The sequence below is a fragment of the Vanacampus margaritifer genome, chromosome 6 (assembly GCF_051991255.1).
Source record: "Vanacampus margaritifer isolate UIUO_Vmar chromosome 6, RoL_Vmar_1.0, whole genome shotgun sequence".
NCBI classification, from domain to species: Eukaryota; Metazoa; Chordata; class Actinopteri; order Syngnathiformes; family Syngnathidae; genus Vanacampus; species Vanacampus margaritifer.
In genome coordinates this window covers 30,278,442-30,293,053 of record NC_135437.1, presented here as the reverse complement: position 1 = coordinate 30,293,053, position 14,612 = coordinate 30,278,442, and the positions used below count along the sequence as shown (strand labels likewise).

At 47.4% G+C, this 14,612-nt stretch overlaps 1 protein-coding gene across 4 annotated transcripts; it reads right to left on the bottom strand.

Annotated features, from left to right (window-relative positions):
• Positions 1-209: 209 nt before the first annotated feature.
• slc7a10b (solute carrier family 7 member 10b) lies at positions 210-13,867 on the bottom strand. 4 transcript variants are annotated; one of them, XM_077569523.1, is made up of 11 exons: positions 13,658-13,867; positions 12,172-12,376; positions 7,936-8,087; positions 5,620-5,745; positions 5,354-5,507; positions 3,957-4,080; positions 3,676-3,779; positions 3,519-3,615; positions 3,208-3,357; positions 2,865-3,042; positions 210-2,538 (listed from the first exon to the last, which is right to left on the bottom strand). In XM_077569523.1, the coding sequence occupies exons 1-11, from the start codon at positions 13,737-13,739 to the stop codon at positions 2,171-2,173; spliced, it is 1,740 nt and encodes a 579-aa protein (XP_077425649.1). In that variant the 5' UTR covers positions 13,740-13,867; the 3' UTR covers positions 210-2,170. The 4 variants fall into 4 exon arrangements, with proteins under 4 accessions (XP_077425649.1, XP_077425650.1, XP_077425652.1 ...); XM_077569524.1 differs by having other exon boundaries at positions 3,519-3,594; XM_077569525.1 differs by having other exon boundaries at positions 2,334-2,588.
• Positions 13,868-14,612: the final 745 nt, after the last annotated feature.

The following is a 14,612-nucleotide window of genomic DNA, read 5'->3' as shown; positions in this document are numbered from 1 at the left end:
GGACATCCTGATAGTGATGGCAAAATGAAGCTTCATGAAGCACTTGTGTTTTTTTTGAAGTCCCCTAGATGGTGCTCTTGGTTTAAATATAAAGCCTCGTGCAATGGAAACGTATTCAATTTCCACTGCATCTTCCAACCAAGAACACCATCTAGAGGACTTGAAAAAAAATCACAAGTGCTTCATGAAGCTTCATTTTGCCATCACTACTTCCTGACAGTTTGTCAGGTGAAGTCTCATCTCATCCTTGGCCAAAAACAAAGCCGAAGCCGTATGTGGACGTGACCTCGGCAGCCAGTTTGATAATCGTGATTGACTCGAGGGACTTCTTCACATAATCAATCGGGTACTTCACTAGGCAGAGCTGTTCGGGAAAGGCGGGACTTACTGGACAATACTTGGAGCTGATTGGACGATGCGGCATCTTTGCACATTTTGTTTTGAACAATCACGGCGACGGCTAAAAACCTCGTCTTCCGTCTCGCCTCATTCGCCTCAACCCGCCGGCCGTCTCCAAGAGAAACCAGCATTCCTACGTTTGCTCCAGGGTAAGAGCCTGTAAAGTGGCTAATGGGCTAAGCTAACGCCATATGGCAAGCTAGCAACCAAGTAAGCCGTTGTCAAAGTCACTTCAGCTCTACAGGCAAGAATATGCACAAAACTGGACGCCAAAGTTATACTTAGGATGATTTAATACGATCAGGAAATCCTCATCATCCAGTCATCACTCATTTTTTTCAAATCAGCGAGCGCTTCCGCATTTGACGCGACGCGGACTCAGAAAAAACATCTTGACTCGACGGACGTCAACTTGCTGCAGTCCGTGAATTTTTGCCAATCTTTGCAACATACTCGCTAAGTTTGTCTTGACGGTTGTTATTAATGTTAGCTTAGTAACTAGTTTACGCTTGCTCTCATCATACGAAGGCTGTGACGATTCGTCAATTGACACAAAGTGGACATAGCATCGTACAAGCAGCACACGTAGCATTTTGGCTTGCAAAAAACACATGTAATGACTTGACAGGTACATTTCTTAAAAATAGGAATTCTTTTGTGGGATTACAATTTGGGAGAGAGACTCCGTTGTTTACTTCAGACTTATCTTGAGACTTTTATGCTTTAGCCTCAATCGTTGTCAAGTCTGATTTAGATGGCGGACCAGGAAGCGTCAACTGAGTGGGGCGGGGCTTTTGCGAAAGGTCAAATGCCTCATTTTGGATTACCAAATGCGGAAGTTGAACTTGTCGGGTTAAAACGTTTAACTTATCACATTAATTCAGTTAATTATTTAATGAATTAAGTTGCAATGTAAAATGTATTATGATAAAGTGTGGAATTTATCACTTTGAAACATAAACTTTATCACGCTACTAGGGATGGGAATCGAAAAGATTTTCCTGATTAAAATTCCGTTTTTGATTCTGCTTAACGATTTGATTCTTTATCTCTTATCGATTTTTTTTTTTTTAAAGGGTGAATAAAAAACATGGATTCGCATCCACTTGTTTAGGTTTTAGTTGCATCTGTAAACAAGAGACGTGTTTAAAAGTAACACGGCCTTACAAACCCAACAGTGACGTTTTAAGAGGTCCACGTTCGAGGACTCCTCAACGGGGGTCCCCAGAAAAAAAAGATTTAAAAATGAAAACATAACTACTGTACATTTTTTTCCAAATGACCTTCTGTAGAAATGTACAAAATACAACCTAGATTATTTTGTGACAAACTCCAGTAACATTTCAACACTAAGATGACCTCCAAGCACGGAAAAACTCGTCCTTCCTGCCTCAGCCATTAAAACAGTCGCAGCCAGTGGAGTGAAAAATAAAAGTTGAATAAAAATCACGTGGTTAACTGAGCAGATCAATTCTGCCAGTGAGCTGGTTTGACAGGGAAGCAACGATTTCCAACCACTCTGCATGTTAGCATTAGCATCAGCATCATCACATGTGCCAAAGTCAATTAGCCAATTTGAATTGGCATCGCGAAAAAAAAAAAAAAATCACATTTGTCAATTAATTGAGCATGATCATTATTTTAGTTGATGTACTTTTTGTTATTTGTTGTGCTGCGGGATTTTTCTGGTCAAATGTGCGCCGCCTCGGCTTGATGTCGTAACGCAAGGCAATGTGGCTAACTTAGCATTAGAACTTGGTCTAAGTGCCGTCTAGAAGGCTGACAAATTTGCCTGCACTCGTTTTCTTGTAAATGACTTTTGCGTGGAAACTCGAGTGCGACGTCGAGGCCTTCGTCGGGATGCCGCGCGACTCCTTCGTCTTCCGTTTGAGGAGACGCTGCTGACGTGAGCAAGTTGAACTTTGTGCGCTGGCGAGGAAAACAACATGCAAAAGTCTGAGGAAGCAAAGTCGTCCGCTTGGCTGAAGTCCGTCAATGTCACACGGGGACGCTTGGGCGCAGCGCAGGATGAGGCGCCTGCGAGGAATCCAAACAAGATGTGCGCACGTGCGTCCATTTCTAGGAGTTGGCGGACGAAGTGGACGGCGGTGAAGCCTCGGCCGCATCGATGGGGTCCAACTGAGGAAAGACCACGAAAAACAAGCGCTGGCCCACCAAGGTCGCCGTCTCTGCACCACAACAGCAACGTTACCACAATTGAGTGCAATTTGTGTCTGTCTCGTGGACATGGGTCCAAATCTGACACAACGTCATCATCACCATCACGAGGCCAAAATGGCGGTTTGAAAGCAAAATGGCCGACTTCCCCTGTCTTTTTCAGGAATGGCTTCTGGTTGACAGCATTTCACATGGCAAAGTGACGCTAGCTTTGAGGGTGGAATTTTCCTATCATTGTTTGAGTAACTTGTGTTGGTGCGCGCAGGTTTGTTGTCACGGCGACTCACCAATCAAGCGGTTCAGGCACTTTGGTTTTGCCCTCCAACGCATGCCCAGAAAGTAGACGGGCACGCCGGTGAGCATGATGACAAGACCCACGCCGCACACCAGCGGCTCCGAGTAGAGGCTGAAGCCCAACAGCAGCGCCCAAAACATCAGGTAGCACACGGGCACCAGCAAGCGCACCTGCGGGCGGAGGGGGCGCCATTCGGGAGATTCACCGCCGGCAGAATAGTCGAGACGTAACAAATGTCAAGCGACGTTCTTCGCACGGGGGTTTAGCCACTACACGCACGTAGCCACGGACGGAAGGGAAGGGAAAAAAAAGAAGACGAAGAAGCGTGACGGGACCTTGATTGGGCGGTGGAGGTCGGGCTTCTTCCAGCGGTAGAAGAGCAGACCTGCGATGGTGACGCCGTACGACAGGTAGTTGATGAAGGACACGTAGTTGATGAGGTTGTGAGTCTCGCCGATGCACAGGATCACCATGGCGGCCGCGCACTGCAAGCGGCACAACGTCCATGAGATGGGGCGGGCGGGCCGGCGGGCGGGCCGGCGGGCGGGCCGGCGGGCGGGCCGGCGGGCGGGCCGGCGGGCGGGCCGGCGGCAAGTGGCCGGCGGCAAGTGGCACGCTTGCAGGCCAACGGCGAGCTCGAACGTACGCAGACCAGCAGAGCAGGGATGGGCGTGCACTTGTTGACGTGGATCATCGCCAGCAGGCTGGGCAGGTGACCTTCCCTGGCGCCCGAGAAACACAGCCTGTCGGCGCCAAGGAGGTCAGCGTTCTCGTGACGGACGCAAAGGGGAGGCGGCACTCACCTGGAAGACGTGAACAGGTAGCCGTTGATGCCTCCAAAGGTGGACAGCGCCACGGAGATGGGCATGAGGACGGAGAACATGCCGAGCAGCTTCTCTCCGAATGTCTGAACAAGAGGAGGGCTCGGTTAAGCCAAGCGTGGGAAAAAAAACGTCTAGAGAGTCGGCTACTTGGACCTGCTCACGTTGACAGATGTTTCATTAGGAAAAGCTAACTGTATTATGATGATGATATTATCTTAACTGCCGTGCTAGCATCGATGCTAACATGCTAGAAAACTCACAACAGCGACGGCGTTGGAAGAAAGCAGCTCGTCAGAAGACATGGACGAGAAGTAGGCCATGTTGGTCAGCGCGTAGACCAGCGTCACCAGCGGGATGGAGATGTAGATGGCGCGAGGGAGGTTCCTGAACACACCACCGACAGGAGCAGACGGCAAACATGAAACCAGAAACCTCATCCAGGTCTCCATCGTCGACTGAAAAGAGGCAAATGGAATCCTGTTGGATATTGAAGACGTTTCGCCTCGCAAACAAAAGTCTTCTTGAATCCAGAGTTGGGCGAATTGCAAATCCTGGTCCGGGAAATAAGTTCGACTCTAGCCACAGGTGCGTCTACGCCACAGGTGGAGACGAGCGCATTGACCTGCCAGTTGAGTGGAATCACCTGTGGCTAAAGCCAAGCTGTGGCTAAAGCCAAGCTGTGGCTAAAGCTAACCTGTGGCTAAAGCCAAGCTGTGGCAGGGTTTTTACTTTCTGGACTTGGATTCCCGAAGCCTGCAAATGGGACATGGAAGAAAAATACTTGACTGACTCCACGCGTTCAACACAAAGGTCAGTTCTTCACCATCCATGATGTTTCTGGCTCGACCCGCTTGGGTCAGGTTTGACTGCCTTTTGCATTAAACAACACAGAAATGGGGAATGGCTCCAGCAGACTGTGAGTGAGGTCCAGAAGAACTTACAGCCCACCACTTCAGAATATTTTTCTCCCTTAAGTGCCTTGCAAATGGGGCGGGCAGGTGGTCTGGCGGGAGTTGCTGACAATGCTGCAGTCTGGCCGTCCTTGCCCAAGCATCGAAAACTTGGCTCTCAAACGCCGGACCTCCAGGGCCTCAGTTCTGCATGTTTTTAGAGCTTTACCTCTTCCAACACACCACATTCAAATGATCAAGATCTGACCTATGACCTAAAGTATCTACACTCTTCTACAGCAACCAGTACTGGTAGAGGAAAGAAGTCCCCCTTATTGATATTCCGGGGGATGTTGACGTCTGTTGATGGTCACGTCGGGGTTGTTGTTGTTGTTGTCAAGTGCAGCTGGTCAACAACAGGGTTCACCAATTCCGGTCCTCGAGGTCCAGACTCCTGCAGGTTGTAGATAATTCCGCCCACTAGCACACCTGATTCATATAATCGGCTCATCAGCATGCCTGATAACCATCCTGATCTTTAGTATCAGGTGTGTTGGTAGAAGGAAATATCTAAAACTTGTGGAACTTCAGACCTTGAGGACCGGAATGGTGAACCCTGCTGGATAAAATCCGGTCCGTCGTTCACCACCAGCAAGAATGAAGGGAAGGTCACACAGAAGGGTTGGCAGTGACGAAGGCTTTTGGACGAGCAGTAAAACGTGTTCAACACGAGTCCAATTCCTGCAAGAAGCAACGGCAGCAGTCACCTTCTGGGATCCACCACCTCCTCCGTCACATAGTTGAGGAAGTTCCACCCGCTGAAGGCGAAGGAGGCGTGCAGGAAGGCCAGCGCCATCTGCCCCAGCGAGGGGGTCCGCTCCATGGAGAAGACGGCCTGAGGAGTCAGCGCCTCGAAGTTCCCTAGAGGGTCCGGAAGACGATGGCGGCCGACGGTCAGCTGGCGGCGGACGCTCAGCTGGCGGCGGACAGTCAGCTGGCGGCCGACGGCGGCGAGCGTGACGAGAAAACTTACCCTTGAAGATCTGGAGCAGCCCCACCGCGATGATGAGGCCCAACGCCAGCAGCTTGCCCACCGTGAACACGTCCTGGATCCGGGTGGCCATGCGCACGCTGCAGCAGTTCACCCACGTCAGCAGAACTGCACAAACACACACGCAAATGCCGACACACTCGTGCCCACTTCGACACGATTCTTAGAAAAGGACAAGGTGCCACGACTGTGAAGTTTTTTGTAGAAGGAGCTCCTCATGTGGTGGGCGGAGCTACCACGTTGGTGTCTGTCCCACTCACACCATGACAAATAATAAGCGGCTACTTTTGGGATTGGGCGTGTTGCCAGGCCGGTCTGGAGGGCGGCGGTGTGCAAATGGCAGCGGGCGCCCATTTCGCTGCCCCCAAACGACGCCCACCCCAGCTAGAAAGGACAACTGGACTCCTTCCTCCTCAATCCTCGCCCCCTCCCAACATGCTAACCCTTGTCCATCCTAGCCTTCCTTTGCGCCATCCCTCCATCTTTCCTCCCTCTGCCCCGACTGGAGCCCCGACTGGAGCCCTAATGTCCCCCCCGCTCCATCCATCATCGTCTCTGAGATGCTGGCCGTGTCCCCTGTCGCCGCTTCATCCCTCCATCACGGGGGTGTGGCTTGCTGGTGTTGTGCGGAGCGGGCGGGTCTCCATGGTTGGAGGAATGCGCTGTGCTCGGGTCTCATCCATCAGTGTCATGCGCTCTCACGGTGGCCCGGCTCGCCGGCACAAAGAAACGCTTGTCTGCCTGGCCAGACGGCTCGTTTCCGTTGCGAAGGACCAACAAAACGTGAGCGCCCCGCCACAAAGCCCGCCACCGGCACCCGAGGGAGGCCATGCTGACCTTTGGCTGCCAACAAGACTTTTCAGCCATCCAAAGAGGGATCGGCGGTCCGCAGGTAGCAATTGGCTGAGGTGGGGACCCCCGTCACACCACCAGACTGCAGCCAGGATCAGGAGTCACGTCGGAGACACGTCAGAGACACGTCGGAGTCACGTCGGAGTCACGTTGGAGTCACGTCGGAGTCACGTCGGAGACACGTCGGAGTCACGTCGGAGTCACGTCGGAGTCACGTCGGAGTCACGTCGGAGACACGTCGGAGACACGTCGGAGACACGTCGGAGACACGTCGGAGACACGTCGGAGACACGTCGGAGTCACGTCGGAGTCACGTCGGAGACACGTCGGAGACACGTCGGAGTCACGTCGGAGACACGTCGGAGACACGTCGGAGACACGTCGGAGTCACGTCGGAGTCACGTCGGAGTCACGTCGGAGACACGTCGGACCCACTACCCTTCATTGGCTACGGGTGAGTCCGCATCACACAGCTGCAGCTCACACTTCATGCTACGCTCTAATAAAAGGTGAGTCAAAAATGGACCCAGCCTCGACTTGGGTCAAGTTGACCCAACTTTGAGTCAAGAAATGGATCTTTTAGTGTAAACCAACTCGTAAATGTTGGACAGATCCTTTACTTGGGTCAAAAATGGGGTCATTTTGTACAAAACAACCCAGCAAGTCGGACCCATAAAGTGGATCGCTTCATTTTTGATCCACAATTGGGTTACTTTTGAGCCGACAGTTTTTAGAGTGTGCTTAATAGCAGAGGTGTCAAACCCAGGTCTAGAAAGCAAAAACCATGCCAGCGTTTGGCTGTAGCCGCAGAGAGAAGAAGCACCGAACGCTGGCAGGGTTTTTCTTTCCTGGACCCGGTTTTGACCGTTGACACCTGTGCTTATTACCCACGCTGCTTTGCGCTTTGACATTCAACAGCAGCCCAAATATCACCGAATGTCTTCCAAGTGGGTTTAGCTTTTTTTTTCTCGGGAATCCTGCGGGTCACGGGTTCAGCCTCTAACACAGATGAACCAATATCTTGGTCAGAACAATTTGTAGCGGTTGGCCCAATCTCCAATAGACATCGCTTGAAAACAGCGATACCATTCAAGAGTTCTTCTTTTAACCAAATGATCTGTCGGACACGCATCCAGCAGCTCGATTGGTCGGATGTAACCCTTTTTTGGGGGGCGGGGGGTCAATACCTCAACACTCCACTCAGGGAGTCCATCCAGGGATCATTTCACCAACAACCAATCAGAGGAAGGTTTTCCATCTTCAAATTGAGCAGAGCAGCCGTCCACTCACAGCAAAGCAGATTCCCGCATCAAAGGTTATTGAATGAAGGTTTTCTGCAATCGCTCGAAAATGCTCATTTGCTACTTGCAAAAAGTGCGGCGTGGGACCTTTCAAGGTGACCTATGTGCGTTTTTTCCTGCCGGCAGGACGGCCGAGGGGACTCACGGAGGCAGGCGGCCGACAGCACTCGCGTGGCGGCGTACGGCGGCGCGCACTCGGGGAAGACGGGCTGCAGCACGTAGCTGGAGAAGGTGAGCGCGATGACGGCCAGCGTGGTCGGGTACATGATCAGCACGGCGCTCCACAGCAACAGGAACCTGCCGGCGGCACAACACCGCAGCCACAAGGCAGGCGCTTTGTTAGCTAGGTCGGCGGGTCGCCACGGAAACCAGGACCACAAAATCAACTGTTTACACGTGCGGTCAAGTCGGAATATCAGCGCTGAATAATGAAGAATTTACTCTTTACTTTAAACAACACAATAACAGACCCAGAGGGCCGATACATTATTATTCAGGTGACTATATTTAATCAAATATATACACTTGCTAATTTATATGCCCCTAATAATGATGATCCGGCCTTTTTCCATGAATTTTTCTCTCAGCTGTTTGATTTAGCAGCGAACTCTACTATTATTATTGGAGGAGACTTTAACACAGTCTTAAATCCATTAATTGACCGTTCTAATAATACAACATGTAGACGATTACAATCTACTAAAGTAAACGGGGAATATATGGATGACTTTGGCCTCGACGACAGCTGGAGACTTAAAAACCCAAATAAGAAGGAATTTACCTTCTTTTCCGCTGTGCACCGGTCTTTTTCAAGAATCGATTATTTTCTTACAAATAACTCTATTGCTGATAAAACTGTTACAAAAATACATCCTATCATTATTAGCGACCATGCACCAGTCTCACTTTCCCTACAAGTTGATTATACCTTTAAACCACCACCGACATGGCGGTTTAACATCTCACTGCTAAACGATGCAGAGTTTGACAAAATTATAAGGAAAGAATGGGCAGACTTTTTGGAAATAAATGACTCTCCAGACCTATCGCCATCTCTGGGAAAGCTGGAAGCTGGGAAAGCAGTAATTAGAGGTAAAATTCTATCATATTCATCTTATAAAAAGAAACAGGATCAAAAATCAGAAAAAGACTTGGAAGATAAAATTAAACAACTGACGGATGAGTACGCAATAAACCCAAATAACCAAATATGGACTGACTTACAAAATACAAAAATACAGTTAGATGATATGCTAACTAAAAAGACAGAATTTATAATACAACAATTGAGATATAACAACTTTGAATATAATAACAAATCCGGTAAATTTCTTGCAAACCAACTTCAACGCAATCGGGAAAAGTCTCTTATAACGGCTATCAAAGGGACAACTGGTGAATGCACACAATCACCGGAAGAAATTAATTACATTTTTTATAACTATTATCGTAACCTATACTTAGAAACTAACAAGCCTAACCCTGAGCATATTGAGGCATTCCTCAGTAGCTTAAATATGCCTCAGTTAACTACTGAATATAAAGACATGTTAGATGCGCCACTTACTATAAACGAGTTGTACAGTGCTCTAGATCGTATGCCTAATGGCAAAGCACCTGGCCCGGATGGTTATCCGGCTATATTTTTTAAGCACTTCTGGTTAATGCTTGCTCCGCTATTCTTAAGAGTAGTAACAGAAATTAAAACTAAGGGTTACATACGCCCACACATGAATACAGCAGCAATTAAACTTTTATTAAAGCCAGAAAAAGACCCCACCCTTCCATCAAGTTCCCGTCCGATTTCACTAATTAATACTGATATTAAAATTATCACTAAGGCTTTCACATCTAGACTAGAAACAGTAATCTCGACAATCATTCATAGCGACCAAACAGGCTTTATTAAAGATCGGCACTCTACTAATAATATTAGGAGACTCTTTAACCTTATTAGCATGTCACAGCGGCATGATAAAAAGGCAGTTATTATATCATTGGATGCAGAAAAAGCTTTGGACAAAGTTAACTGGTCCTTCCTCTTTGCTGTTTTAAATCAATTTGGCTTTGGGAAGTCATTTATCCACTGGGTGTCAGTATTATATGAGTCTCCCAAAGCTACAGTTACTACTAACGGGATTATATCTCAGAGCTTTACTTTACAGAGAAGCACAAGACAGGGATGCCCACCATCCCCTTTATTATTTGCAATATTTATTGAGCCACTTGCATTAGCCATACGCCAGGAAAGAAGGATTCAAGGAATTCACTCTGGGGTAACAGAACATAAAATTCATCTATATGCCGATGACATCTTACTTTATTTAGAAAAGCCGGCTACACATAACAAACGGAATTTTTTTACATTATCTGCAAGTTAAAAATATGATAAAGAAAAAAATTCCAACACTTCGGGGTACGCTCCAACCGCCGGTTTTAGCTAAAGATATTAACAAGCTTTCTCCGACAACAACCAAAAAACTTTCAAAAATATATAAGCTACTTTCATATACGGATAAAATGTCTTTACCCATCTCGAAATGGGACACAGACTTGTCTATAGCTCCGGAATCTGACTTTTGGATTCAAGTTTGTGAAAACGCATTTAAAATGACAAAACACACAAATTTACAACTTATCCAATATAAATTTAATCACAGAACATACATTACTCAATATATGATGAAGAAAATGGGACTCTCAGACTCCGACATTTGCCTCCAGTGTTTACAAAACACTACAGACACTTATGTTCATGCTTTATGGTTATGTACTCCGGTTATGTATTTCTGGACTAAAGTCTTAGAAAAACTTTGCGCTATTTTGGACTGTAGGATACCTTTATCTCCAAACTTGTGTTTGCTAGGTGACCTAACAACAACTGACTTACCACATAAACAATTTCAATCTACACTTGTAGCCCTTACTATCGCTAAAAAAACAATTCTTGCAAACTCTGAATATCGACCAATGGTCTAACCTCCTCATAAATCACATTTTAATGGAAAAAATATCGGCCTCAAATAAAAACCAAATATCGAAATTTATAGAAACATGGTCTACGTATATAGAATTTTTTTAACCTAATTCTGGTTACTTAATTCTGTCTTGTTAGCGAGAGCCACTACATCGTGATAACTTACATTGATGTTTCTGCATTTGGCAATTTATTATTACATTATATTATTAGTATGGGATTTTTTTTAATGGGCTTTAGGTGAACTGATGAATACACACACGCTCGCACGCACGCACACACACACACACGCACTTACACATACTCACCCACATACAAAAATATATATATATATATATATGTGTGTATATGTATATATATGTATATATATTTAAAAAAAAAACATTTATTAAATTTTTTTAATTTATTTGTTTTTTTTAAAAAAGGAGAGCAATGATGATGTCAAATCGAATGAACAATACTGAGCTCTCCTGGAAGAAAAAAAAAAAGGAATATCACCGCTGATTGGGTTTTTGTGTGAAGTTTTTCCAGTTAGGAGCTGTCACGGGTTCGATTTTTTTTGCTTGCCTGTATGTGTATTTGAATCCAAAATACCTGATAAAAAATGTAGTCATGACATCATTGAAAAAAAATTTCAAGACGCTGGTGTGCGTGCCTTGGCCACATGGGGGCAGTATGAGACAGGCAGATCCGATTCTGTTGTGCTGTTGTGATGAATCCCACTAGAGGTCTTGGCAGGACACGACAAGCTGCAATATGATTGGTTGCTGAGCCGCTACGCCCGAATGGCGCTAGGATTCATAATAAGTTGTCAGTACGGTCGTTCTGTGTAGAGGATAAAGAACATATGTTAACATGTGTTATTATATTGTCATAGTACATGTTGTGAAGTTGTGGGTTAAAGCACTGCAACATCTATGCTAATTGACGCTAGCATCAATCTAGTGGACTGGAAGTCCAAAAGTATGGAAGATAGGTTTTTGGTTCCGTTTTGGAGTCAACTTCAGCTGGGAGTGGCTCTGAACAGTTGTTGACTTCACTGCCACCGCACAGCGCTCGTATCTTAAGTCTGAAAAATTGGCCAAATGACTGCTCATATCTGGAAAAACTCTCAAGCGGATTCCCTCACATCTCAAGGTACTGCTGTGCGAGTAGATTGAGCTATGAGCTTGGTTCTTCTCATAAGTCAAGGCTGTGCATTGGATCAATGAGCTCATCGGGCCCAAGTCCGTCACACTTGAAGAAAAGACGCATGATGGATAGTCTTTTTTTTCTTTCTTTTTTCCCCAAAACAATCCTTCATTCTTTTCCATCTGGGGAGGTTGTAAATTGTGCACAAATTCACGCCGCCGCTTTTTTTGTCGCGATGCGGGTTCGGCGGCAAATGAGGAAAAAGCAACTGACCCCACCAGGCCTCCGAAAATCTCGCTGACGTAGGCGTAGTCGCCGCCCGACTTGGGGATGGCCACGCCCAGCTCGGCGTAGCACAGCGAGCCCAGGGCGGCCACGCCCCCGCCCAGCAGCCACACCAGCAGCGCCGCGCCCACCGAACCCGAGTGCTCCAGGACGCCTTTGGGCGAGATGAAGATCCCCGAGCCGATGATGTTCCCTGCAGGGGCCCGTCCCAATTCGACACGTCAGCCACAATTGAGACATGACAACCGTTTTCGGCATCCATTTATCCTTTTCAGACCTTCTTCAACTTCAAAATGGTCCAAATCCTCAACAGTAAATCCTTAAATCCCTAAATCCTCCCTAAATCGCATTTCTGTCGTCCTCCAGACGGATTCATTTTGTGTTTGGATTTGAAAAAACACAAAAAAGTTTGTGCATTTTCTGCACGGCCAATTTCAAATTTTGTCCGTAAAAGCGACTTTCTCACCAGCTGCTTTTCTAACGCTGCATTGCGGGACGCAAAAGTTGTTCTTAGGAGATGGATGGGGGGCCCAAAACGATACGATATGAAGCTCACGATATGATAATTATCATGAAATTGTGGGAAGGTTGGCGATATAAAAAAAGTCACAATTTTGTAAAAAAAAAGAAGAAGATAAAAACAATTTCTAATAACGCTTTATATTGAGGCCCTCATTAGCATACGTCGAGTTGCTCCACAAACGTCTTACGTTCCGCTTCATCTGATGATTAGGGTGGATTTTAAACATAGAAGGACCAAAACATGCCTGATGAAAATGTCAACGGCTCTAAAACAACAAAAACTAACCACCAGGGGGTGCTAGAACTGCACAAATGGAAATCAACCTGACTTTTTGAGCAGCTTTTAATATCGTGGCATGACCACGACGACGTTTTATTATCACGATATTGCTCTTATGGTTACATGCCTAATATAAAGTATTCAAAAGTGCGATTCACACGAGGGGTGCACCGATCACAATTTTCTGTCTGATCACTGATCTTTAACAAGTCTTCTTATTTATTTATTTTCATAACCAACAGCATAAACCTTCAATGTCGAAGACTTTGAACAACATACGCGAGATCATACCGGCTTGTTTGAACTGCAAAGCTGTCAAATGAAAAAGAAAAATCCGATTAGTCGACTTACTAAGAGAAGACAGTGGCGGAATTTTTCAGACGTCTGCAAAGGGAGATGAAAAAGTTGGCTTTTATTTTAAGAGATCGGCCGATCCAAATGAAGGAAATCGGCGCCTATTCCGATCTGTGCCGATTGATCGGTGCACCCCTAATCCACACGCGGGACGTTTGCACATCCGCCGGTCGTTCATTCCAAACGAGAGCGGCCTCCACCCGGGCGCCGTTCGCCATACAGGAAGTGAGCGAGTTCCAACTTTGCGACTTCCACGTTGGCCGTGAATGGAGAAGCGCTCGTTGACTAACGGCGAGGAAAAGAGGAGGACGAGCTCACCGATGATGACGGTGCAGGCGCTGAGCAGGCCGATCTCCTTCTTCAGGGTGACGCGGTCGGGGACCCGAATCCTGTCGTCCATGGCGGCCCGGCCGGCTGGGCTGAGCTGCTGCTGCTGCTCTGGCTCGCACCGTGGCTGGTCCCGCGCGGTCTGGCTGGTTGCTTGGCTGGCGGGGGCCACTGGCGCTCCCAGCGCTGCCAGCGCTCCCCTCTCTCGCCATTCAGGCCTCCTCAATGGGCCGCGCTTGCGCAACAACCTGACGCTGCTCGGCCTTGAATGTTAAGTAGCCGCAAGTCGCCGGCAGGCGTTCAGGGACACCTCAGGGGGAGACGGCGTGTACGGTGGAACCTGGATTGAACTACCGATTCAACTGACAGAAAATGGCCATGACTGGACGGGAAGTGTGCGGACTGGTCGCCATGATTGGATGGGACGCGAGTGACTGGTCGCCCTGACTGGACAGCACGTGCCGGTTGGGGGTCACCACAGCGCCAGGCCACGGCTGCTGACCTTGCCGGTGTCAATCATTTGACTGCATGCAAGTTCCAGATGCGTGCGGTGCTTGTGAGTCAGGGACTCGGGTCCCGTCGTCACGATTGAACTTTTTTGTTTTGTTTCTCCTGTAGCCACCTACGGCACCCTAAGCATTCACCAATTTGGCCAAATGGCTGCGCTTTTGTTTTGCTGCGAGGTGGAAATGAAGCGCTAGCTTTAGCACGTTTTCAAAGCTTGCAAGCAAAATGGAAGCATGTCATGATTTTGAAAAGTAGAAATTCAATTTCCACGAGAAAGTGTTTAAGTTTAGTGATCACAAAATGCGGTTGAAGGCCAGAAGCAAACGCTTGGGATGACGTGAGTGTCATTTCCTGAAAAAATGAGCTAGCATTGATGATTAAACCGACGAGCGCTGGCTTGTTTGTTGACTTTTCTGGGGGGGGTTCCATTCCAAAGACG

Excerpts from the sequence above, each read along its gene's own strand:
- slc7a10b (XM_077569523.1), bottom strand. The coding sequence starts at position 13,739 with ATGGACGACAGGATTCGGGTCCCCGACCGCGTCACCCTGAAGAAGGAG. Across the intron at positions 8,088-12,171 it reads ATTTTCGGAGGCCTGGTGGG|GTTCCTGTTGCTGTGGAGCG; the intron begins GTCAGTTGCTTT and ends TGCCGCCGGCAG. Across the intron at positions 3,043-3,207 it reads ACCTCCACCGCCCAATCAAG|GTGCGCTTGCTGGTGCCCGT; the intron begins GTCCCGTCACGC and ends CTCCGCCCGCAG.